Source organism: Salvelinus alpinus, chromosome 5 (assembly GCF_045679555.1).
Source record: "Salvelinus alpinus chromosome 5, SLU_Salpinus.1, whole genome shotgun sequence".
Classification (NCBI taxonomy): Eukaryota; Metazoa; Chordata; class Actinopteri; order Salmoniformes; family Salmonidae; genus Salvelinus; species Salvelinus alpinus.
The window spans coordinates 39,267,967-39,295,833 of NC_092090.1; the positions used below are offsets into that span (position 1 = coordinate 39,267,967).

Sequence of the window (27,867 nt, forward strand, 5' to 3'; positions counted from 1 at the left end):
TGTTTAACTATCTTCAGATCCTCTTTTTTGTTGCAGTCACATTTCTCCACAACGTAACTTTTAGAAAATAAAGATACGCAGCAGTAATATGTAGGCATTGTGTAGTAATACAATTATAAGCTATTATTAATCATCTGCTAACATAAGACAACAAAGAAAAACATTTGATAAACAATGTTAATCTTACCAACAATGGCCTCCAGTCTTCTTATGTCGAGGGCCACCTTGGCAACATGTCAAAAGAGGTAAGTAGAATGGGTAAGAATACCAATATGAAAATACTGTACATTTGCATACAAACACACTTATTAGGTATCATGAGGCTACATACTGTAGCTACATTTCAATGGTGCTAGCAAAGAGCTAGGCTAAACTCAATTACATCTCTATGACAACGGCTAACGCCTAAGACCGTTTTGGCTAGCAATCTTTTTGATGTGGTTAAAAGTTAAATACACGGCTAAACAACGACATGAACGTATTCATGAAACATGATGGAAAGTTGATTTACAGATGGTGCAACCAAATACTTCCTGTTATGTCTTCTTCTGCGATCGCGAAAAACCAGTGTAGTCTGGCTGTAGTGTTGTGATACTTATTTACTACTAACATAAAGTTGTAAAAAATCTACCTGATTACTATTGAAAAGCCTGTGTAGTAAAGCTGTTGTGTTTTGACTACTTATTAACTACATCAAGTAGTAAAACTACACGATTACTACTTGAAACACTATGGTTTTCCTACTGAAATCTACAAAACTCTACTTGTGTATCTTGAGTAGTGCATGAACTACACATTCACTACACAATCCCTATAAGTCTCTACATAGTCACTTCTACAACATGTATAGGTTTTGTGTAGTAATCCAGTGGTACTTTTTCATGCGGGATTCAACTGTATCAAACACCATAACATATCAGAAAGTCTACAGTAATGTTAGCTAGCGTCCTTTTCACACTATGATGAGTGTTTTGGTCATATATTAGGCCTATTGTCCCTCCATCAGTAGATTCATATGGTAGGTAGGCCAACATACCTTAAATTACCTAACTAGCCTCTTGACTGGAGGACTATGTCTATACCTATAAATCCAACAACGCAGGCCGGTTTGCTAACCTAGCTAGTTAGCAAGACTGGTTAGCATCGGATCGCGAATGTTGGGTTGTTTGATAAGTTTAACACTAAACAAATGGGATATTTAATTTAACATGAGGATGGCGCGCAAGATGGCGGTCAGTGCAGATAATTTGTTTTGGAAACTGAAGGAATTATTGGATTTCCTTACCCAATTATGACCATTATGACCATATATATTTATATTAAAACCCTGTATGAATATGGTTTAGTTTATTTACCAAAGTAATTGATTACTTTTTGCAAGTTATTCACCTCTAAAACTAAGTTTGCGACAACACTAGATAGCCTGATAAGCTAGCTAGCTCAAAAACGAGCTTGTCGAACGTACATGTAAACTGCCACAACCAGAACCAAAAGGAAAAGAAATGGAGAGATCGTCAGATGGACAATTAACCACAAAAGATAGTATGATTTTGGGTACTCCTCTTCAGAATGTAACTGTGGGGGGGAAATACTGCAATGGGTGATGAAAATGTGGTGAGCACGGACAACAATGCTCACAACTTGCGCCCTCCAGCCCCCAGCTCAGGCCTTTACCTTACGACCCCGGCACTCCAGTCAAGCCCCAGCGGGAAAAGATGAGAGGCCAAGAGAAATGTCACTTCTTGAGATGCAAAACAATATTGTAATGCTTTTGACAGGAAAGATAGATGAAAGGGCAAATGGCTTGGAGGTCACGGTTAGGGAGAATACGATGAAAATTGAGGCCATTCAAAAATCTGTTGACTTTATCTTCGGAGAAGTGAAAACCCTCAAAAGTGACATGAAGAAAGTGGAAGTTATCTGCCAGGAAAATGAAAAGAAGGTGGCTGAACTCGAGCAAAGGGTGAATGAGGCGGAGAGATACCAGCGCAGGTGGAACCTGAGGCTCCATGGAATTCCAGAGCAGGCGGATGAGGACATCAAATGCAGAGTTGTTGACATCTGTGGAGCTGTCATTCCCAAATCAAAAGCCAAACTTCAGGAAAATATAGACATCGTCCATCGTTTGGGAAGACTTAAGGATAAAGACAAGAGACCGAGGACAACCATCATCCGGTTCACCAACAGATCTACAAAGGATCTTCTTTGGAGGCGAGCGAAGAATTGTGAATTTCTCATCAAGCAAACATTGAGGTTCACGGAGGATCTGACCTCCGCAGACAAAGTGACAAGAGAGAAACTGTGGCCGATGGTGGCTGCAGCTCGAAAGGCAGGGAAAACTGCATTTTTTATCGGTGCAAGAGTGATCATCGATGGGAAAGAAATGCGGCCAAATCAGAACATTTGAGTGAGAGCCAGAGTCTAACTCGGACAGAACTGTCAGGACAAAAAAATGATTACCAGGTGAAAAGCATCCTTTTATTATAAAAATGTACACAAACACTTGAATGAGAAAAGGCCGAACAGTGAACTGGTAAACTAAACACTAACTATAGGTGAATAACTGCTTATTGTAAAGTCTACACAATATCTCCCCCTTGTGGGAGTAAGAATACTTTGGTAAATGTATGACCAATATTTGTTTGTTTTTTGTTGGAGAGGTTAATAATGGGATGGAAATCCTTTTGAGTTACATATATATTATATATGTAATATATGTATATATGTATATATATATTATATTAGCATAACAAGGTTGTTGGTTGAAGTTTATGTCTTTATCTCTTTGTTCAATTAATGTCAGGGGTATTCGTAATTTACTCAAGCATAAGGCTATTTTCCTGTATTGCAAACGGTTTAATGCAGACTTTTACTTTTTACAAGAGACTCATGCTTGTTCTTCCGATCTATCTTTTTGAAAACTCAATGGGGTAACGATATCTGGTTATCATATGGCAACAACCACTCTGCAGGTGTAGCAGTTTTAAGAGGTGCATTTAAAGGGAAGGCCATCAGTAGTAAGACTCACCACTCTAGACATTGGTTAATTTTAACAGTAAATTTCAACAGTGAAATGTTTTTATTAGGGAATATTTATGCATCCAACAACAAACAAAACAACAGGATATTATTTCAAGAATTTGAAGAAGAAATTAATAGGTGTATTTCAGGATAACAAAATTATCTTAGGTGGAGATTTTAATTCTGTATCTAATGTGATGATTGACAGATATCCCCCTCCTAACAGATCCAGCATAGTTAATCCTGAGTTTAATAACCTATGTCTTGGTCTTGGATTAGTAGATATTTGGAGATCTAAATATCCTGATAAAAATGAATTCACTTGTAGTAACAAGGACATGTCCAGACAGTCAAGAATTGACTTCTGGTTGATTTCTAATTCATTAGATAATTCTGTAGTCAAGGTATCAATTGAACCATCAATTCTTACTGATCATAAAGTTATATTGTTATCTTTAAATATGAATGGATCTGAAGTTAAACTGAATCGGAGTTATTGGAAACTCAATAGTAGACTGTTGGAAGATGATCATTTCAAGATGGATGCCAAAGATATTATACAAGACAATTGGAGGAAAGCCCAACTATTTAAGTCTTATGGGAAATATTGGGAATTAATGAAGTATGAAATAAGACAAACAGCCATGAAGAGAGGTAAAGAAATTGCTGAACTTAAAAGATTGAGGGAAGATAAACTTGATAAGGAAATACTTTCTCTAATCTCTATGGAGGACCTTGATGAAGAAGGAAAGTGTCAGTTATTCGCTTTACAACTAGAAATGGACCGAATGTATGAAGAGAGAGCAAAAGGGGCATTTGAAAGATCAAGAAGGAGATGGTTGGAGGAAGGTGAAAAAAATACAAAATACTTTTACAATTTAGAAAGAAAACATTCTGAATTTACATCTATTCATAAGCTCAATATAGATGGCAAAGAAAATGAAAACCCCAAAGATATTTCAAAATATGTTTCAGAATTCTATGGTAACCTTTATACCAGTAATGCCTGTCCTACTAGTGACATATCTGCCTTTCTAGACTCTGTCAAAGACTGTGCAAAATTCATAGATGAAGACTTCCAAAAGTCTTATTTATTTATTTCACCTTTATTTAACCAGGTAGGCAAGTTGAGAACAAGTTCTCATTTACAATTGCGACCTGGCCAAGATAATGCAAAGCAGTTTGACACATACAACAACACAGAGTTACACATGGAGTAAAACAAACATACAGTCAATAATACAGTAGACAAATAAGTATATATACAATGTGAGCAAATGAGGTGAGATAAGGGAGGTAAAGGCAAAATAAAGACCATGGTGGCGAAGTAAATACAATATAGCAAGTAAAACACTGGAATGGTAGATTTTCAGTGGAAGAATGTGCAAAGTAGAAATAGAAATAATGGAGTGCAAAGGAGCAAAATAAATAAATACAGTAGGGGAGGAGGTAGTTGTTTGGGCTAAATTATAGATGAGCTATGTACAGGTGCAGTAATCTGTGAGCTGCTCTGACAGCTGGTGCTTAAAGCTAGTGAGGGAGATAAGTGTTTCCAGTTTCAGAGATTTTTGTAGTTCGTTCCAGTCATTGTTCGTTCCAGTCATTGGCAGCAAAGAACTGGAAGGAGAGGCGGCCAAAGGAGGAATTGGCTTTGGGGGTGACCAGAGAGATATACCTGCTGGAGCGCGTGCTACAGGTGGGTGCTGCTATGGTGACCAGCGAGCTGAGATAAGGGGGGACTTTACCTAGCAGGGTCTTGTAGATGACCTGGAGCCAGTGGGTTTGGCGACGAGTATGAAGCGAGGGCCAGCCAACGGTTTTGGTGACAAAACGGATGGCACTGTGATAGACTGCATCCAATTTATTGAGTAGAGTATTGGAGGCTATTTTGTAAATGACATCGCCGAAGTCGAGGATCGGTAGGATGGTCAGTTTTACGAGGGTATGTTTGGCAGCATGAGTGAAGGATGCTTTGTTGCGAAATAGGAAGCCAATTCTAGATTTAACTTTGGATTGGAGATGTTTGAATTGAGTCTGGAAGGAGAGTTTACAGTCTAACCAGACCCCTAGGTATTTGTAGTTGTCCACATATTCTAGGTCAGAACCGTCCAGAGTAGTGATGCTGGACGGGCGGGCAGGTGCAGGCAGCGATCGGTTGAAGAGCATGCATTTAGTTTTACTTGTATTTAATAGCAGTTGGAGGCCACGGAAGGAGAGTTGTATTGCATTGAAGCTCGTCTGGAGGGTTGTTAACAAAGTGTCCAAAGAAGGGCCAGAAGTATACAGAATGGTGTCGTCTGCGTAGAGGTGGATCAGAGACTCACCAGCAGCAAGAGCGACATCATTGATGTATACAGAGAAGAGAGTCGGCCCAAGAATTGAACCCTGTGCCACCCCCATAGAGACTGCCAGAGGCCCGGACAACAGGCCCTCCGATTTGACACACTGAACTCTATCAGAGAAGTAGTTGGTGAACCAGGCGAGGCAATCATTTGAGAAACCAAGGCTATCGAGTCTGCCGATGAGGATGTGGTGATTGACAGAGTCGAAAGCTTTGGCCAGGTCAATGAATACGGCTGCACAGTATTGTTTCTTATCGATGGCGGTTAAGATATCGTTTAGGATCTTGAGCGTGGCTGAGGTGCACCCATGACCAGCTCTGAAACCAGATTGCATAGCGCAGAAGGTGCGGTGGGATTCAAAATGGTCGGTAATCTGTTTGTTGACTTGGCTTTCGAAGACCTTAGAAAGGCAGGGTAGGATAGATATAGGTCTGTAACAGTTTGGGTCAAGAGTGTCCCCCCCTTTGAAGAGGGGGATGACCGCAGCTGCTTTCCAATCTTTGGGAATCTCAGACGACACGAAAGACAGGTTGAACAGGCTAGTAATAGGGGTTTCAACAATTTCGGCAGATAATTTTAGAAAGAAAGGGTCCAGATTGTCTAGCCCGGCTGATTTGTAGGGGTCCAGATTTTGCATCTCTTTCAGAACATCAGCTGATTGGATTTGGGAGAAGGAGAAATGGGGAAGGCTTGGGCGAGTTGCTGTGGGGGGTGCAGTGCTGTTGACCGGGGTAGGGGTAGCCAGGTGGAAAGCATGGCCAGCCGTAGAAAAATGCTTATTGAAATTCTCAATTATAGTGGATTTATCTGTGGTGACAGAGTTTCCTATTCTCAGTGCAGTGGGCAGCTGGGAGGAGGTGTTCTTATTCTCCATGGACTTTATGTAACCGATGTGAAATGGCTAGCTAGTTAGCGGTGGTGCGCGCTAATAGCGTTTCAATCGGTGACGTCACTCGCTTTGAGACCTTGAAGTAGTGGTTCCCCTTGCTCTGCAAGGGCCGCAGCTTTTGTGGAGCGATGGGTAACGATGCTTCGTGGGTGACTGTTGTTGATGTGTGCAGAGGGTCCCTGGTACGCGCCCGGGTCGGGGCGAGGGAATGGACTAAAGTTAAACTGTTACATTTACAGTGTCCCAGAACTTTTTTGAGTTTGTGTTGCAGGAAGCAAATTTCTGCTTGAAAAAGCTTTGTAATGAAATTATTTCTATTAATGAAATAAAAAAATGTGTCAGCAAGTTAAAAGAGAACAAATCTCCAGGGAATGATGGCATTATCAGTGAATTCTATAAATATTTTCAGGAGGATATTATTGAATTTATATTTAATGTTTTTAAGGAGGCAATTGATTTCGGGGTCCTGCCTGTTTCTATGACACAGGGCCTAATTTCTGTAATACCCAAACCAAACAAAGATTGTATGATGTTAGAAAATTGAAGACCAATCACATTAATGAACAATGATGGAAAGATACTTGCATCCATCTTTGCAGAAAGACTTAAAAAAGGTCTTGACCAAATCATTGACGATACCCAGTCGGGTTTTATGAAGGGCAGACATATACAGTGGGGAGAACAAGTATTTGATACACTGCCGATTTTGCAGGTTTTCCTACTTACAAAGCATGTAGAGGTCTGTAATTTTTATCATAGGTACACTTCAACTGTGAGAGACGGAATCTAAAACAAAAATCCAGAAAATCACATTGTATGATTTTTAAGTAATTAATTAGCATTTTATTGCATGACATAAGTATTTGATACATCAGAAAAGCAGAACTTAATATTTGGTACAGAAACCTTTGTTTGCAATTACAGAGATCATACGTTTCCTGTAGTTCTTGACCAGGTTTGCACACACTGCAGCAGGGATTTTGGCCCACTCCTCCATACAGACCTTCTCCAGATCCTTCAGGTTTCGGGGCTGTCGCTGGGCATCACGGACTTTCAGCTCCCTCCAAAGATTTTCTATTGGGTTCAGGTCTGGAGACTGGCTAGGCCACTCCAGGACCTTGAGATGCTTCTTATGGAGCCACTCCTTAGTTGCCCTGGCTGTGTGTTTCGGGTCGTTGTCATGCTGGAAGACCCAGCCACGACCCATCTTCAATGCTCTTACTGAGGGAAGGAGGTTGTTGGCCAAGATCTCGCGATACATGGCCCCATCCATCCTCCCCTCAATACGGTGCAGTCGTCCTGTCCCCTTTACAGAAAAGCATCCCCAAAGAATGATGTTTCCACCTCCATGCTTCACGGTTGGGATGGTGATCTTGGGGATGTACTCATTCTTCTTCTTCCTCCAAACACGGCGAGTGGAGTTTAGACCAAAAAGCTCTATTTTTGTCTCAACAGACCACATGACCTTCTCCCATTCCTCCTCTGGATCATCCAGATGGTCATTGGCAAACTTCAGACGGGCCTGGACATGCGCTGGCTTGAGCAGGGGGACCTTGCGTGCGCTGCAGGATTTTAATCCATGACGGCGTAGTGTGTTACTAATGGTTTTCTTTGAGACTGTGGTCCCAGCTCTCTTCAGGTCATTGACCAGGTCCTGCCGTGTAGTTCTGGCTGATCCCTCACCTTCCTCATGATCATTGATGCCCCACGAGGTGAGATCTTACATGGAGCCCCAGACCGAGGGTGATTGACCATCATCTTGAACTTCTTCCATTTTCTAATAATTGCGCCAACAGTTGTTGCCTTCTCACCAAGCTGCTTGCCTATTGTCCTGTAGCCCATCCCAGCCTTGTGCAGGTCTACAATTTAACCCTGATATCCTTACACAGCTCTCTGGTCTTGGCCATTGTGGAGAGGTTGGAGTCTGTTTGATTGAGGTTGTGGACAGGTGTCTTTTATACAGGTAACGAGTTCAAACAGGTGCAGTTAATACAGGTAATGAGTGGAGAACAGGAGGGCTTCTTAAAGAAAAACTAACAGGTCTGTGAGAGCCGGAATTCTTACTGGTTGGTAGGTGATCAAATACTTATGTCATGCAATAAAATGCAAATTAATTACTTAAAAATCATACAATGTGATTTTCTGGATTTTTGTTTTAGATTCCGTCTCTCACAGTTGAAGTGTACCTATGATAAAAATTACAGACCTCTACATGCTTTGTAAGTAGGAAAACCTGCAAAATCGGCAGTGTATCAAATACTTGTTCTCCCCACTGTATGTAATAATGTTCGACTAGTATTGGACTTGATAGACTACAATGAGCATATTATGGAAGACAGCTTTATTTTATTTGTAGACTTTTACAAGCCATTTGATACAGTTGAACATTATTTTATTTTTGAGACTCTTCGATTTTTTGGTTTTGGTCAATATTTTCAAAGTGTAATTAAGACACTTTACAATAATAGTAACAGCTCTGTTAAATGATCCCATGGAACTTCACAAAGATTCGACATTAGAATTAAACAAGGATGCCCAATTTCTCCTTTCTTATTTTTATTGGTCACACAAGTATGGCACTTCATATAAATAAGGATAGTTTTAGGGGTATTCAGATACAAGACAAAGAGATAAAATGTTCACAATTGTCTGACGACACCACCATTTTTTAAAAGATCATAATGAAGTCAGGAAAGCTGTTGATTGTATTAATGCCTTCACACATGTATCAGGTTTATCTCTGAATATTAGGAAATGTGAATTATTTGCGTTGAAAAGATGTGACTTAAACTCAGTATGTAATATCTGTAAAAGATGTGATCACGTATCTTGCTATTACAGTTAACAAAGATCAGAAAGAAAGGGCCAATTTAAATTTCTCTCATATTGTAGAGAAAATTGGAAAGAGATTTAACTCCTGGTTATTAAGAGATCTTTCTTTATCTGGACGTGTACTTTTTTCAAAATCTGAAGGTCTGTCCAGATTAGTTTATACCTCCCTTGCCTTGGATGTTCCTCTGTCAGTAACTAAAATGGTTGATACTAAATTATTTAACTTCATATGGAGGAATAAACCTCATTATAAAGAAAATCGGTAATATGTAGCACCCAAGGTGAGGGAGTGTTGAATGCTCTGGATTTTAAAACCTCTAATATAATATTTCAGATTAAATGGATACAAAACTATTTAAGAAATAAGGATTGCATCTGGAATATCATCCCTAATTTAATATTCCAACAAATTGGTGGTCTAGAATTCTTACTCAAATGCAACTTTAATATGGGTAAAATCCCTATTAAGCTTGCAAACTTTCATAAACAAGTACTTCTAACTTGGAACCTCATGTACAAACACAATTTTTCCCCTCATAGGTATACAATCTGGAATCATAAAGATTTTGACAACATCATTATTTGGGTTAAACAAGTATTGAATAGTGATGGACAACTATATGATATTCCAGAATTTATTAGAACACACAATGTTACATTCACTCCCGAGGAGTATCAAATTGTTATTAGAGCTGTCCCTAAAGGTGCTATTCTTCTTTTAGGAGAATATAACAATACTCCAAGTGCAACTGTTGAGGATTTTGTAGCCTCAATACAATTAGAAGGAATTGACATTTTAAACTATAAATGTAATAACATGTATATAAGGAAACTATGTCAATATGTTACTATTCCCTCTGCTAAAATGTACTGGAATGCAGCCCTAGGACAAGTGAACTGGAACAAAGTTTCGTTGTTATCTGCTATATATTGTATATCTAATAAGGTGAAAGAAGTATCATACAAACTCATTCATAGAATCTACCCCGTAAAGACCTTTATTATACACACATTTAAAATAGCTATTGATAACAAATGTGTATTTTGTGATTGTGACCCAGAGACTCTTGACCATTTATTTTGGGACTGCTCTTATGTCAGAAGATTTTGGAGTGAGTTAGACGATTTTATTTTAAAAGAAACAACTATTAATGTTAATTTGAAAGACTCTGATATTATATTTTATTTTGAACCAAATGATATGGACCCTGATTTAACTTTCATTGTTAATTTGTTTATCTTTCATGGAAGATTATTTGTCCATGAAATGAAGTGGGCAGAGAACAAACCCCTCTTCACATTATTTAAGATAGAATTGAAATATTATTTTGAAATTATCAGTAAATGTAAAAACAAAAAAGCAATTTGCACCATGAAAGTATTTAACAAATTGAAAATGGATCTGTTAGGTTTATGTACTCTTGTTTGTATATTTCAGTTTTTTTTGTATTTGTTTTCATAATAAAAAAAGAAAAAAAAGAAATGTAAAACATATTTCATTTAACATTCTAGAGCACAACTGTTGAAGACCAGGGGGCGCGCTGAACGTAACCACTGCCAGTAGTCCAACTAGCCGCAAGATGGAGGTATTATTCCTAAACGTTTTAGCTAAACTTTTATTTTAGTCGACCACTGACCAATGTTCGGTGGAAGATTAGTACACTTTTTAAAATTAATTTTCAATCTATTTACTAACAGGGTTGCAATTGTCTTTAGCCTTGGATCAGACAAGCCAAGGAAAGTGACCAGATTGAAAAGTATAATAATGTCGTTGATTGGCTGAGTAAACAGGCATAATTAGGCTACAGTTTGCGCCAATGGTGCGACCTGAACGCCACGCGGTAGGCTATTCAACAATTACACGCTCCATCCCTTTGCAGCCATTAAATGGCAGTGAGCACCAATATACTCCAACAGAGCCAGGTGGGTAGCAGTGGGCTGGGGTGGAAAGGGTTTGCTTTGTTTGAGTTCTTATTGAAAGACTCCTCAGCTCAGAGCTTTTGAAAACGAATTTGTAGTGGTGCACATCACTGCTTGTTTTAGGGCTGTGAGTGAGGGCCCTACTATTTAAAACCTAAACCCTAATGAATAAAGGTGTATTATCATAATGTAATGCATATAGACTATATTGCTATATTATGATGCATATCTGATGTTCATCTAAATGAAAACATCTGGTCCACCCCCCTAAAAAACTATTCTGACCACTGCAGACAATATCCTATTTCGGAACAAAACATACATCACTCATGCTGCCAAACATACCCTGGTAAAACTGACTATCTTACCGATCCTTGACTTCGGCGATGTCATTTACAAAATAGCCTCCAACACTCTACTCAGCAAATTGGATGCAGTCTATCACAGTGCCATCCGTTTCGTCACCAAAGCCCCATATACTACCCACCACTGCGACCTGTATGCTCTCGTTGGCTGGCCCTCGTTTCATATTAGTCGCCAAACCCACTGGCTCCAGGTCATCTATATGTCTTTGCTAGGTAAAGCCCCGCCTTATCTCAGCTCACTGGTCACCATAGCAACACCCAACCGTAGCACACGCTCCAGCAGGTATATAACACTGGTCACCCCGAAAGCCAACTCCCCCTTTGGCTGCCTTTCCTTCCAGTTCTCTGCTGCCAATGACTGGAACAATTGCAAAAATCACTGAAGCTGGAGACTCATATCTCCCTCACTAACTTTAAGCATCAGAGCAGCTTACAGATCATTGCACCTGTACATATCCCATCTGTAAATAGCCCATCCAACTACCTCATCCCCATATTGTCTTTTTTTTCTCCTTTGCACCCCAGTATCTCTACTTCCACATTCATCTTCTGCACATCTATCACTCCAGTTTTTGTTTGCTAAATTGTAATTATTATATATTATATATATATATATTATTATATAACAAAAAATGTTATAGATTATTCCAGCAGATGGCGATATACTACTGTGTATATTACTCTTGAGCAGTAAGTGTGTCCAAATCCTGTGCATTTCCCCCTTGCCCTCGTTCGCCATGACGTATTTCCCGAGGGGCTACGTAAGGTGGACCCCTCAGCTGTTTTGAGAGGGTTCATATTATTTTTTATTTATTTTGTAACCATTAGCAATGTAGTATGGTAGTTGTAAGAGTATATTCGATTAATTAGTATATCAAAGAAGACAGGGGATCATGCATAATGTAAACGGGAACTGGTAAATTTACAGAATAAACCCTCCCAAGGCATTGGAAAGTTTCCCGATAATTGAGGCGCTCATGGGGAGTTTTGTACTGGTGTGCCTTCGTTCCTGGAAGAGGCCAGACTAGTTGGTTAGTGTGAGGAGTGTGCTTTGCCTGTCATCGGTATTGCCTTGTCCCTATCTACAGAGACACTCGGGCTGTAACTGTGTCGGCTAGAAGGGCATTACGAGCCTGGCGGTAACGTTAGCTGAAACTTGACGCCGTCGATCCCGGTTGTTGTTGTTGTTCTGTGGAGTGGGTTTATTTGAAATTATATTCCGATTACCGTCCAAATCGGAACGATCAGAGAAACAGAAGGCTGGGATTAGACACAGGGGAGAAATTGGGTGAAAGAGCGCGTGCTCTGAGCGCCGCAGAATCGCAGTAGGCTACGTTGTATCAAGTAGTTGTTGCTGATAACGCGATACAGTGTTACTTTACTGAAATACCAGCGGGAGACGATTCAGGAATTTATTGTATTCGAAGTTTTTCGCCAAACCGTTTGCAGTTGTCAAGGACATTTGTGGTAAGTTACTGTTTTTTTGTTGCAATAATAAGCCATTTCTGATATGAACCATAATTGTTGTCATACAATATAATATAATGAAACTCGAATGGTTTAGTGAAACGTTGGGTAACTTTTTGAGCTACGAGCAGAAGTTGTATAGCCTAACTGGGCATGTTGACTCACTGGTATGACTGTCAAAAGAGGAGATATTCAATGTTTTGCTCACAATTTTAAGAAAGGCCTCTTGAAATATTTTTTACATTTGAATTGTAGCTTGCTTGGGGGACATACATGATTTGAAGAAGTGTCTATTCAGTGGAGAAAACGCTACTACTGTAGCCTTGTTACTCTATATGATAAAGGCATTGTTCATGGTAATTAAACACTTTCCTTATGACAGAGCATATTAATTATCTGCAAGCAACATACAGTGGCGTGTTAGAGGAGCTCAACACAAGAAGACAGGATATTGTAGTATGCTGTAAATGTTAACCTTAGGACCTGGATACTCTTTGTGGATTGTGATCCAAATGTATTGTCTTCATCACATATTAAGTGATTAGCACCCTTTAAGTGCCCCTATCATGTTTCTGGGTTAGTGTGTGTCAGAGCTTGGCTGTCCTCTCCCTGAGTTCCAATTTGCCTTTGGGGAAAATGCAAATTGTGCAAATAACCACTGGACTCTGAAAGTTTGTTCCTGTTTGAGATTTGTTGACTTTTTAGCCATTCCTCAACTCCTGAGCCAGTGGCCATGTTTTGATTGCTAGTAGGGAGACCTGACACCTCTGGCAGAGGAAAATGCTGAAGGATTCTAACCTTGGTCACTGCTCTGTGGTTTGCCAATGTTATCTCCTGTTAAGGGCAATCACCATCCCCATCTGCATTTTGACTTACACTTGGTGAAATTATCACCCTAGGATGTAATGTGTTTTCCATTTGGCCTTTGGTGACCCTTTTAGATAATTTCAAGCAGAGTTGTGAAATGTATGACTACTTGCTGATTTTGATTCACATCTATCTGTTATCGCTTGTGCAGCTTTATAATAGTTGCTGCCAAACTTTGATGTATGGTATTATTTACTCTGCTAACACTTATGAGAACTGGCAGAAAAATGTCTGGTTTCCCACTTTCTCCCGCGAGCAGTAAAGTAGTTGCGCTTTTGTTATTCCACGGTATATGGTTTTATACTGACATTAAACTCCGGCTGAACAGTTGAGTGCCCAGATGAGGTCACTAGGGGCGGGTGTACTTTGAGCCATGCATGTCTGTGACCGTTAAAGGGAGGCTTGGGGAAGGTGCACACCTCTGTCTGTGTGTGCTGCCTCCGCATCAGATCGGACTGCATCAGAATCACAACAACAATAGTCTGAAGCTCAAAGGTGAGCTGCATATCTTACAGCTTTTTTTCCCTTGAAAGTGTTATGCTCTAAAGACTGTAGTTTTCTTTAGGGAATTTAGAGAGAACCCAGTGAGTTTAATCAACATTTTATTCATAAGTATTTTGTCTTGTTTGCAGCCTCTTAAACTGTAATGTTTTGGTCTCTGGGCTCGACAAACAAGTTGTTTTGCCAGAAGCTAATTATCACTCTGACCATGTGGTTTAGCAGGTTTTAAGCCAATGCTTAATCTGGACCTCTGCATTGTCTTTAGCATTGCCAGTAATTCTCTAAGTGTATCCTACATCTTTGGGCACAAAGAAGCTTTGGTGTGCCCGAATAAATAAATGAACCATAGAGAATCAGACTGATTCGTGCTCATCTCAGAGGAACGGTCTGACTTTACAGACTGTCTAACTTTGTGTTTGCTGCTCTGATAGCACTGGCTGCAGTTGGCAGAGCAAACTTCTCTCCTCTCATAGTTGTGGCAGCACCGCAGCTCTTCTTCCCTGCAGGGTTCCACATGCACTGAGGTTTAGGGAACAATGGGCCAAATAGTGTGTATGAGCGTGATATAATGGCTTTCGTGTGGCTTAAATGTTTCTCATTTCTGAGCTAAGGCTTTTTCATTTTTTTGCCAGGCATTTGTTTTCTCAGAACCTTTTCTGTGAAACTAGTAATGTCAATCATCATTGTGGAATAATTGGAATGTCAGTTTCTTTTTCCTTGTTTCTTGAGCTGTCAATCTGGGCATATTCCTGCTATTGTAACAGTGTGGTACTTTGTCAGTTATAGTTAAAGTTAAAATTGCATTGTATTTGGTGGCTTTGGCCAAGTGTTCTGTCAGAATAATACATCCGTTCTGAAAGCTGAAGTTGATCCACCTGAGTATTTTCATACTGGTACTTTTTGTAGAGCTGTTTTTGAATTGTTCAGTGATGAAAAAATTCATCACCCCCTCTAAAATAAAATACAATGATGTTGCCAGCCAGAACAACAGCAGAACAAGGCAGTACATAAAGTGGAAATGTTGCTGCTTGTTAGGTGGGTATGTTTTGTCGGGTCTATTGGAACAGCTGTAACAGAACACGCTGCCTGGAGCACTGGACAGGGATTTGACGGCCACTCTGTCAATGGATTTCACAAACCCGAGGGACTAGTAGTATTTCAACTAGTTCTTTGAAATGTTTTCATTGAATGAAATAACCTGGAATGCATCAAATGTTCATTCAGATAAGTGTTTTGTCTTGTTTGTAGCCTTTTAGACTGGAATGTTTTGGTCTCTGAGCTTGAAAAACAAGTTGTTTTGCCAGAAGCTAATGGTCACCATGACCATGTGGTTTAGCAGGTTTTAAACCAATGCTTAATCTAGACCTCTGCATTGTGTCTTTAGCATTGCAAATAATTCTCTAAGTGGATCATAAATCTTTGGGCACAAAGAAGCGTTGGTTTATTTTATGTAATGATATTTGTGATGGAATTAGGATACTACAGTACAAACTTAAACATTTAGTTATGAGTAAGTGTATGAGTCAGTAGGGATTTTTCCTCATCCCTATAAATTGTCTGAAAGGCGCAGTCAGAAGTAGTTTTATTTGGAGAGTAGTTATTTGTAACTAACGGCCAGTAGGTCTATAGCTAGATCAGTATTGAAGAGATTTTAACTGTGCCATGCTTCTTTCTACCTCTGCCTGCTATTTTAAGCTTTAATGGGTTGAATCCTCCAGGATTTTTCAGCCAGCTTCTCATTTAGCATATTCATGCCAAGCAACACTATTTCTCTGTTTTGTTGAAGACATTGTCTTTTTTCCAGACGCTCTGTAATTTGCATGTATTGGGTTTCAATTGCCAAAAGCGCTTCAAAGGGGAGCCGAGCCTTGCATGTTTTTTCATGTTTTCTTCTTTCAAATTTCCTGTGTGGAGCTTGAGCCTACGAGCCTCCAAGGTTCCTCAGCCAGAGCCCCATCCCAGCTGAGGTCTCAGAACTGACTGCCAATGGCTAACACTCATCCTCATAGGGAAGACCAGCTGAAATATCCCCATCACTCTCTCTCTCTCTGACTCTCTCCGTGACTCATCATCATCCGGTTTCCTTTTGAAAGACCGAGCTGAAAATGAAATGTTTTGTTCGATGAAAAATCTTCTTGGAAGGTTGAGGAACAGGTAGGGCCAGTGTTCTTTGTAGCTTTTTGGAGAAGTAATGGAAGTCTCAAAGGAGCCTCAACCACATTCTCTGAAGTCAGCAGGCTACATTTCTTAATTGGTTTCACTCTGAACACCTCTCAAACTAGTGGTTAGGGATCTCTATGGGGTTGGACAGTGTTTTCATGATTCCAGTTCACAATGCTCTTTACTTGGAAAAGTTTTCTCATGGGTGAAGACCTAGACTAGTCACTGCTGGGTGACTTTTGGTCATTGCTGGGCGAAAGTCTTCTATCTTGGCTTACCGAAGGAGAGTGAGAGGGGAAGTAGAATAGTACATGTGTGATCCATAAGCTTTGCATAATGCATGGTAAGAGACATCCACTCCTCCACCACCTCCAGTGCTGAGAAAACCCAAGAAGCAAAGTTAGGAGGAAAATAATATTTCAACTGTCATGGATTTGTTTTTAGTTTGTCAGGGGAACAGGCTGTTGAAAAGTCTGCATTTGCAATCAACATTTTTATGCTATAGAAATTGGAATGGAATCTGTTTCCTTCAACTAATGATTATTTTCTTTCAAAGTGCCTTTTTGTAATTCCAAATACCATACGTGTTTAATTGTCATAGCTTCACTGAAAGGGAGAAGTAAGGACCTTGGACTCCTTTAACTCAAGTCTGTTGTTAATCTGGTATTGTTCCATTGTAAATTTTGACATCTTCACATCACACCGCTTTCCTTTTGTAATGCTGTTGTCATGGTTGCGATGTAACAAGTCAGCAAACCTTGGCAGGATTGCCTTCCTTCTGACAATACATGCTGCTTCAGCTCACTATTACAGCGCTCTGAATAGAAGTTGTAGGAGTTGTTTTTCTCATTGTGCTGAGTTCTGCTACATGTTAGTAACGCTCTCTTTCTTCTTATGTGATCCCGGTGCAGTGACTGTTCCTGTGTCGTCTCTCTGCGCCCCTGTATGTCCCCTGGCCACCCCCGGCCTATCATAGAGACGCTGAGCTCAGGGACTGCGCTGTTGTAGGACACCATGGCTCTGGGTCTTCCATCCTCCTCCATGGGCCCTTGGTCGCGGCTGCTACTGGGACCATTGCTGGTCCTGCTGGTGTCTGGGCTGGGCATGGCCCTTGGTCAGAGGGTTTACACCAACACATGGGCCGTCCACATCGCTGGAGGACCAGACGAGGCTGACCGCATTGCCAGTAAACATGGCTTCGTCAACCATGGCAATGTGAGTTGTTGGGGATTCTTCACCCTCTTTTGTTTGTGTCTCTGTGTGCTTTTTTGTCTAAGTGAATAATTAGGGAACATCTACTGCAGAAAGTGCTGATCTAGACGTCTTTTCCCACATTGCCTGTTAGTGCCAAAATACCTGACCCCAAATTGGCTTAAATATTTATTACACTTGGAAGTTGCCAAGCCTCCGAGGCACTCGGATCCAATTGAATTATATCACTTTACTAGAGCAGAAAAATACTTACAGTTGAAGTCGGAAGTTTACATACACCTTAGCCAAATACATTTAAACTCCGTTTTTCACAATTCCTGACATTTAATCCTATTAAAAATTCCCTGTCCTAGGTCAGTTAGGATCACCACTTTATTTTAAGAATGTGAAATGTCAGAATAATAGTAGAGTGATTTATTTCAGCTTTTATTCCCAGTGGGTCAGAAGTTTACATACACTCAATCAGTTTTTGGTAGTATTGCCTATAAATTGTTGGGTCAAATGTTTTGGGTAGCCTTCCACAATAAGTTGGGTGAATTTTGGCCCATTCCTCCTGACAGAGCTGGTGTAATTGAGTCAGGTTTGTAGGGCTCTTTGCTCGCACATGCTTTCAGTTCTGCCCACACATTTTCGATAAGATTGAGGTCAGGGCTTTGTGATGGCCACTCCAATTCCTTGACTTTGTTGTCCATAAGCCATTTTGCCACAACTTTGGAAGAATGCTTGGGGTCATTGTCCATTTGGAAGACCCATTTGCGACCAAGCTTTAACTTCCTGACTGATGTCTTGAGATGTTGCTTCAATATATCCACATAATTTTCTTTCCTCATGAAGCCATCTATTTTGTGAAGTGCACCAGTCCCTCCTGCAGCAAAGCACCCCCACAACATGATGCTGCCACCCCGGTGCTTCACGGTTGGGATGGTGTTCTTCGGCTTGCAAGCCTCCCCCTTTTTCCTCCAAACATAACGATGGTAATTATGGCCAAACAGTTCTATTTTTGTTTCATGGTGTTCTTTGGCTTGCAAGCCTCCCCCTTTTTCCTCCAAACATAACGATGGTAATTATGGCCAAACAGTTCTATTTTTGTTTCATCACCATAGGACATTTCTCCAAAAAGTACGATCTTTGTCCCCATGTGCAGTTGCAAACCGTAGTCTGGCTTTTTTATGATGGTTTTGGAGCAGTGGCTTCTTTCTTGCTGAGCGGCCTTTCAGGTTATGTCGATATAGGACTTGTTTTACTGTGGATATAGATACTTTTGTACCTGTTACCTCCAGCGTCTTCACAAGGTCCTTTGCTGCTGTTCTGGGATTGATTGAACTTTTCGCACCAAAGTACGTTCATCTCTAGGAGACAGAACGCGTCTCCTTCCTGAGCGGTATGACAGCTGCGTGGTCCCATGGTGTTTATACTTGCGTACTATTGTTTGAACAGATGAACGTGGTACCTTCCGGCGTTTGGAAATTGCTCCTAAGGATGAACCAGACTTGTGGAGGTCTACAATTTTTTTTCTGAGGTCTTGGCTGATTTCTTTTGATTTTCCCATGAGTCTAGCAAAGAGGCACTGAGTTGGAAGGTAGGCCTTGAAATACATCCACAGGTACACCTCCAATTGACCCAAATGATGTCAATTAGCCTATCAGAAGTTTCTAAAGCCATGCCATCATTTTCTGGAATTTTCCAAGCTGTTAAAAGGCACAGTCAACTTAGTGTATGTGAACTTCTGACACACTGGAATTGTGATACAGTGAAATAATCTGTCTGCAAACAATTGCTGGAAACATTACTTGTGTCATGCACAAAGTAGATGTCCTAACCGACTAGCCAGAACTATAGTTTGTTAACAAGAAATGTGTGGAGTGGTTGAAAAACGAGTTTTAATGACTCCAACCTACGTGTATGTAAACTTCTGACTTCAACTGTATCTTTAAAAAAATATTATGTATAGGAGTAATATTGAGAATGTTGAATGGTATTTATATCCCATATAACTTGTAAAATGCAGTGCTTCTTCTGGAGATTTAGTCTAAATATTAGTGTACCAGAGGCAGTGGTCCTTATAGAAACCCCTCTATGACTGTTTAGTTTCAGGTCATCCATTCCAGAGAAATGACTCACCCAAACAGACTAAACACAGTTACCTGAATGACTGCAGTATTGCCTTTCTGGGTAAGATGTCTCTTCTGTTACTCTCTTACTGAGAGTGGCTGACCACAACCTCCATATGAATCAAGTCAAATTTTATTGGTCACATACATGTGTTTAGCAGATGTTATTGTGAGTGTAGCGAAATGGTTGAATCCCACACCTGTGTGTGTCTGTAGAGATCTCTGTATTGTCCTGAAAGCTTCACTCATCTCTCTGCTTTTCACACAGCTTTTAATCTCATTACTTAAGGGGAGGAGGCCTTCAAAGTTCGCCATATGCTCAGCCTCCTGTTTTGTTTGTGGTAAATGAGTTCATCAGAAAATGACCTCCCCCGTCTCTCTGATATGTTTGTGTTCTCAACACTACCACAGTCTTCCATACTTTCTGTTTCTTTTCAATGAAACATCCCACAAACTTATTTCTGTGGTGGTCTTCCTTTGTCGCAGCTGAGAGGCAAGTCATGGTACATTTCATGTGGTGTTAACAGAACTTTTTGAACTAGCCATCAGACTCTTCCCTCTCTTCTCCTCAATGCGCTGTGTTGTGGCATTGTTTGCATAGCAGAGCTGTGTGTTTGTGTCAGGAACAGATGATCCGACAGGAGCTTCCTGACTGGAACGCGCAATCAGAGCGTGGGTGAGATGGGACTTTGAACTATGAATTGCACAGTGCTGCTGAGGGAAGACTAACAGGCAGTGACAGGAATGGGACTCCGATCCTATGAACAGCACCACCAGGGTTTAAGTTTTCACTGTTCCTCTCCTTCCTTCCGTTTTGAGGACAATCTATGAATAATTAAGCTCTACTTGGGATAGTTTGTTGTTGAGGGGCCAGTGGGCGGGTGTAAAATAAATGTAAACATTTCCTGTTTGTAAGTGAGCCACTATTCTCTGGTTGCTCCAAGACTTCAACGGGGGCATGATGAGTAGAAGTACTTTAGTTTTTTTGCCTTTGTCTTTTTGCATCCATTTCACATTTAACGTTAATAGCTTCCTTCCTGGTTAGCCTGTATCCTGCTAGGCAACTGGATATCACGTCTTCCAGTTAGAAATCATTCATTATGCACCTGGTCATGGGATAGATCTGTGTGTAAGATAATTATTCCGGTGACATTATAAGGTGATACCTTTTTATTCGGGGGTTTTATCGTTCTGACATGTCTCTCTGTAATAGTTTCCATCCAGATGTTTTGTATGCTGCCTACTGTGGAAATGTAGTGTCTGTGAGTCAATTTCCTTTAAAAGGCCTTTTTGCTTAAAGGTCGATTTTATACTAATGCCATGGGCAATAATGTTGATTTATCAAATAATGATCTGAACCACATAGTAAACATCAGCTTAGACCTTTTTAGAGCTCAGACAGACTCAATAAAGGTTGCAAAAATCAATCAATGGTTTCTGAAAACTCACTAGAGAGAGAGCGAGAGAGATGAAATAAGATTGCTTAATCCCTTTGGGGAAAATATGTTGGGAAAATAACTGTGGAGGATTGTGAAATCACTAGCTAGCAAACAAACACAAAATGGTTGCAAGAAAATATTATTTTTAGTTGATTTCTTTATAATTTGTTTACATTGCATCCATGAACAGATTCTATTCTGGGCTATGGGAAGGTCAGACGATAAACCTTTCCTCCCACTGACTCCTAGGTTGTGTTTAGTGGGTGTATAATGTCAGTAATTGGTAGTGGTGTGGGCTTGTCGGCTGACGTGTGGGTGACTGATTGGTCCTAATGGAAAGGGGGACCCAGTAATTCTTCCTTCTGACGGAATCTAAGGAGAGTTTAATCGGCCTGCCCTGCCAGTGTGACCGGTGACCGGCCCTCACATATGGTAGTTAGGTTACCTCTGTAGCAGTCAGCCACCCAGGGACAGTAGTGGATATCTGGAGGGCCCGGTAAGAGATTGTAGCTCCTTCTTCCACACCAACTGACCCCTCCTTCCCCTGTGTGATATTGACAGTAATTGAAGAGCTTGGTCGGATATGAAGCCAGGCTTCCTGCACTGGGGCAGGCTTGGCCTGTGGGTCTCTTCTCTCTGTTGACAGATGTTAGGCCTCTCAATTTTAAAGACCCCACCTCTATTCACAGGGCATCCATTTGTGATTAGGGGCCTGTATTCCGACAGTATTTCTTACTAATCATCAGGAATGTTGTTTATGCTGCGAGACACAGAGTGCAGACTAATCAGTAATCTCACTGTGAAATGCCCAATGGCTTTGTTTTTACTGTGATTACTAGTAAGCCATTAACTATGTGTTGGCCATAAGGGAATAAGGAATCCAGACATGACCATTAGAGACACTTACTCAGACTGTTTTCAGGATACTGTGAGCTGTGTGTGGGCCTCTCTGTCTGTATGACTGCTGAGTAGATTTGTCCCATCACCATAAAGGGATCTGAACGTGTTGGAGACGTAAAAAGTTTTGAGCCTCACTCGGTTGACCAGAGCCAAGTTTAGCCAAGCCTCATTGGTCAGATCAGTAACTCTACTCGGCTAATGTGCTTTACTCTGACCTTTTGCTCTGCAAAAAACACTATTTTCTCTACATGGTCATACCTGGCCCAGCCCCAGACCTACAGCGGGAAGGGACATGTTGTAATGACAACACTTCAGCTTTTATAAGCTCTTGTCCTCCACTTTAGAGTTGTCAGAGTCTGGAAATGGAGTCTGAAATGTATTTACATTTTCTCTCCGCAGCAGTGTGGTATTTGAGTCTTCTCAGACATTTAGATTGCTCTTCCATTGCCCTCGGGACTCTTCTTGAGGAATAAGGCAGCCAACTTCCTCAATACTAGTGTGGCACTTTTTTTGTTGGTATTTGTACTTCCTCTAATGGTATATATTTAGCCTTCATGTTTACTCAATTGCAGTGGGCTCCAGTTAGAGGACAGAGTTGACCCTGTTATGCTGTTAGATTTCACACTGCAAGTGAGTACTCAGTCACTGTGTGTGTGATTATTAGAACGCTACCACCTCCAATGTGGCTACAGGAAAACCAGTGTTTTGACATCTGCATAGGCTGTTGCAACCACATTATCTTGACATCCAGATCAGCCACCTCACTGGTAGTTTCTACATGCCTCATCGTCTGTCTCTTATCAGCTTGGTGACACACTGTGTGACCTTAACTCTCTCTGACCCAAACCATAAACCTGCCAGGAGGAAAAGGCCATTCACAGGGTAATGTGGCATGAAACCTGCAAACGTAGAAATTCCTAGCTAATGCGTCCCCGGAAGATTGAACATATCACCTAGAGCAGCACTGACTACAGCTGTGTTTGTTTTGTGGACAAGGCAAGGCCACAAACGGCATCAGGCAAGGTTGATCACTTGATGGGCTGTTGATGCAACGTGTGCAGCCCCCCCCTTCATTAAAATAGACCATTAAGCAAAGGAGAGGGGGCCAACTGGGCACTAAAAGTGAGAGGGAGCGAGGCGCTCTGTATGGCCTGCTCGGCTGAATGAAGTGTGAGATGATTGGAGTATGGTAATGTAGGGAGCAGCGATTTATATTTACGAGGGGGTGCTGGGGGGGGGTAGCGCAGCGAGTCGGAGGGAGGGTGCTGAACTCGCCCTGGGTGGTGTGTGTGTGTGTGTGGTAAGGTCAGGCTGGGGGCCTCCATCCCTTTTTGTATTTTGAAGGCCTTCCACACTCATCTCATTACCATGTGGATCAGTGTGAGTATGTGTTCATCTGCTTTATCTATCTGTATAGAAGGCCGTGGACAGAGGCCATACAGAACCGTGACTACACCTTTCTACATGGAACAGTCACATCTTCAGCCAACAGTACATCATTTATGTGCAGTATCTGTTCATCGCACCTGCATTAATATGCATTAACTTTGAAATAACATTAAAGGAGGTGAAACAATCATGCAGAAATGCGATAATACCATCATGCAGATATTCTCTATTGAAATAGTCGTACTTAATGATCTTCCTGATTTCAATGAGGCATCCATCGCCAGTCATTGTGCAAAATAAATTGTAGTAGAGCTCTGATCAAAGCAGTTATTCAGCCTTCCCTGGACTGATAGTGAAGGAAATGAGGGTTGCGTGAGCAGGACCTGGTGAGGAATGGCATGCCCCAGCTGTGGTGTGGGGCTGGTGTGTGCAGGTGTTGTATTGAAGTGGAGGGAGGGCAGGGAGATCACAGGCTGCAGCTGAGGGGGTTTTATGACCCCCCTGATTGTCCCTGTAGAGTTCCATTCCACCCCTGGGACTCAGCAACTCTGGCCCCTGGCTGTTTTTTACAGTAATGAGCCACTGATGTCTTGTTAAAAACACAAGCACATTTTTCTAATTTCACTGTTAAAAGTGGATTAGATAGGTGGCCAAATGGCCCGAGAATATATAATTTTTCTCGTCGCGTGCTAGAGCTCTCCGAGAATGCAGGTGTACTGCAGTAGTTTGTTTCTCAGCCATGGGTGTTTTGCCTAAGCTCTGTGTCTGGCCTGCCTGAGACGTCTCTACTCCCATCGTGCCTGAGACGTCTCTACTCCCATCGTGCCTGAGACGTCTCTACTCCCATCGTGCCTGAGACGTCTCTACTCCCATCGTGCCTGAGACGTCTCTACTCCCATCGTGCCTGAGACGTCTCTACTCCCATCGTGCCTGAGACGTCTCTACTCCCATCGTGCCTGAGACGTCTCTACTCCCATCGTGCCTGAGACGTCTCTACTCCCATCGTGCCTGAGACGTCTCTACTCCCATCGTGCCTGAGACGTCTCTACTCCCATCGTGCCTGAGACGTCTCTACTCCCATCGTGCCTGAGACGTCTCTACTCCCATCGTGCCTGAGACGTCTCTACTCCCATCGTGCCTGAGACGTCTCTACTAGAGGTCGACCGATTTATGTTTTTTCAACGCCGATACCGATTTATTGGAGGACCAAAAAAAGCCGATACCGACTAATCGGGCCGATTTTTTTATGATTTATTTGGAATAATGACAATTACAACAATACTGAATGAACACTTATTTTAACTTAATATAATACATCAATAAAATCAATTTAGCCTCAAATAAATAATGAAACATGTTCAATTTGGTTTAAATAATGCAAAAACAAAGTGTTGGAGAAGAAAGTAAAAGTGCAGTATGTGCCATGTAAGAAAGCTAACGTTTAAGTTCCTTGCTCAGAACATGAGAACATATGAAAGCTAGTGGTTCCTTTTAACATGAGTCTTCAATATTCCCAGGTAAGAAGTTTTAGGTTGTAGTTATTATAGGAATTATAGGACTATTTCTCTCTCTACCATTTGTATTTCATTTACCTTTGACTATTGGATGTTCTTATAGGCACTTTAGTATTGCCAGTGTCACAGTATAGCTTCCGTCCCTCTCCTCGCTCCTACCTGGGCTCGAACGAGGAACACATCGACAACAGCCACCCTCGAAGCAGCGTTACCCATGCAGAGCAAGGGGAACAACTACTCCAAGTCTCAGAGCGAGTGACCCTGCTAACTAGCTAGCCATTTCACATCGGTTACACCAGCCTAATCTCGGGAGTTGATAGGCTTGAAGTCATAAACAGCAGAGCTTCTGGCAAAACGCAGGAAAGTGCTGTTTGAATGAATGCTTACGAGCCTGCTGGTGCCTACCATCGCTCAGTCAGACTGCTCTATCAAATCATAGGCTTAATTATAACATAATAACACACAGAAATACGAGCCTTAGGTCATTAATATGGTCGAATCCGGAAATGATAATCTCGAAAACAAAACATTTATTCTTTCAGTGAAATACGGAACCGTTCCGTATTTTATCTAACGGGTGGCATCCATAAGTCTAAATATTCCTGTTACATTGCACAACCTTCAATGTTATGTCATAATTACGTAAAATTCTGGCAAATTTGTTCGCAACGAGCCAGGCGGCCCAAACTGTTGCATATACCCTGACTCTGCGTGCAATGAACGCAAGGGAAGTGACACAATTTCACCTGGTTAATATTGCCTGCTAACCTGGATTTCTTTTAGCTAAATATGCATGTTTAAAAATACATACTTCTGTGTATTGATTTTAAGAAAGGCATTGATGTTTATGGTTAGTTACAGTCGTGCAATGATTGTGCTTTTTTCGCAAATGCGGTTTTGTTAGCGTCCCACATATCCCAGAGAAGTTAACGTCCCACTTGGCCAAAAGCCAGTAAAAATGCAGAGCGCCAAATTCAAATAAATTACTATAAAAATCAAACTTTCATGGAATCACACATGCAATACACCAAATTAAAGCTACACTTGTTGTGAATCCAGCCAACATGTCAGATTTCAAATAGGCTTTTCGGCAAAAGCAAACAATGCTATTATCTGAGGATAGCACCATAGTAAACAAAGAGAGAGAAGCATATTTCAACCCTGCAGGCGCAACACAAAACGCAGAAATAAAAATATAATTCATGCCTTACCTTTGACGAGCTTCTGTTGTTGGCACTCCAATATGTCCCATAAACATCACAAATGGTCCTTTTGTTCGATTAATTTCGTCGATATATATCCAAAATGTCCATTTATTTGGCGCGTTTGATCCAGAAAAACACAGGTTCCAACTTGTGCAACGTGACTACAAATTATCTCAAGTTACCTGTAAACTTTTCCAAAACATTTCAAACTACTTTTGTAATACAACTTTAGGTATTACATAAATAATCGATAAAATTGAAGACGGGATGATCTGTGTTCAATACAGGATTAAAACAAACTGTAGCTAGCTTTCTGGTCACGCGCCTCTATCTAACAGTACACTTCAAGTTACCCTCGTTCTGGATGGCCGTAGTTCTTCATTACACAAAGGAAAAAACCTCAACCAATTTCTAAAGACTGTTGACATCCAGTGGAAGTGGTAGGAACTGCAAGAAGGTCAATTAGAAATCTGGATTCCCAATGAAAACCCATTGAAAAGAGTGACCTAAAAAAAAAAGAATCTGAATGGTTTGTCCTCGGGGTTTCGCCTGCTAAATAAGTTATGTTATACTCACAGACATGATTCAAACAGTTTTAGAAACCTCAGAGTGTTTTCTATCTAAATCTACTAATAATATGCATATCTTATCTTCTGGGGATGAGTAGCTGGCAGTTTAATTTGGGTATGCTTTTCATCCAAACATGAAAATGCTGCCCCCTATCCTAGAGAAGTTAAATCATCCCCCCCCCCCCCCCCCCGTTTGGCGAAGTTGGCTGTCTTTGTTATGAAGAAATAGTCTTCATACAGTTCGCAACGAGCCAGGCGGCTCAAACTGCTGCATATACCCTGACTCTGTTGCAAGAGAAGTGACACATACATTCATGTTAGCAGGCAATATTAACAAAATATGCAGGTTTAAAAATATATACATGTGTATTGATTTTAAGAAAGGCATTGATGTTTATGGTTAGGTACCTTTTTCGCGAATGCGCACCGCATCAATTATATGCAACGCAGGACACACTAGATAAACTAGTAATATCATCAACCATGTGTAGTTAACTAGTGATTATGATTGATTGATTGTTTTTTATAAGATAAGTTTAATGCAAGCTAGCAACTTACCTTGGCTTCTTACTGCTTTCGCGTTACAGGCAGGCTCCTTGTGGAGTGCAATGAGAGGCAGGTGGTTAGAGCGTTGGACTAGTTAACCGTAAGGTTGCAAGATTGAATCCCCCGAGCTGACAAGGTAAAAATCTGTCGTTCTGCCCCTGAACAAGGCAGTTAACCCACCGTTCCTAGGCCGTCATTGAAAATAAGAATGTGTTCTTAACTGACTTGCCTAGTTAAATAAAGGTGTAAATAAAAAATCGGCCAAATCGGTGTCCAAAAATACAGATTTCCGATTGTTATGAAAACTTGAAATCGGCCCTAATTAATCGGCCATTTCGATTAATCGGTCGACCTCTAGTCTCTACTCCCATCGTGGCTGAAGCTCATAACGCCTGCGATGTTGATGACGCTCGGAGTCCTGGTGTTAAACCTGTCCCTCTGCTGGAATAGTCTGCTATTTCTGGGGTATACCTCGTCTCGTGTGGTTTACTGCCCCTGCCTGGGTTAATGGTCTCATCTCTCTGGTCCTCTTTCTCCTACTCCTGATTTACCTATCCACAGTCAATTACTGTCATTATAGAGTGATTCACCCTGGCTTTTATAACATGGGTGACCTTT

At 41.1% G+C, this 27,867-nt stretch overlaps 1 protein-coding gene across 2 annotated transcripts in view; it reads left to right on the top strand.

The window, feature by feature from the left end:
• The first annotated feature begins 12,135 nt into the window (after positions 1 to 12,135).
• furina (furin (paired basic amino acid cleaving enzyme) a) overlaps positions 12,136 to 27,867 on the top strand; it is a 94,760-nt gene continuing 79,028 nt past the window's right edge. The window contains exons 1-2 of one of the 2 annotated variants that reach the window (XM_071401801.1): positions 12,136 to 12,836; positions 17,276 to 17,579. In XM_071401801.1, the coding sequence (XP_071257902.1) occupies positions 17,379 to 17,579 (201 nt within the window). In that variant the 5' untranslated portion in view covers positions 12,136 to 12,836; positions 17,276 to 17,378. Of the gene's footprint in view, positions 12,837 to 14,043; positions 14,199 to 17,275; positions 17,580 to 27,867 lie in introns of those variants that run through there. The other variant, XM_071401800.1, reaches the window with a different exon arrangement.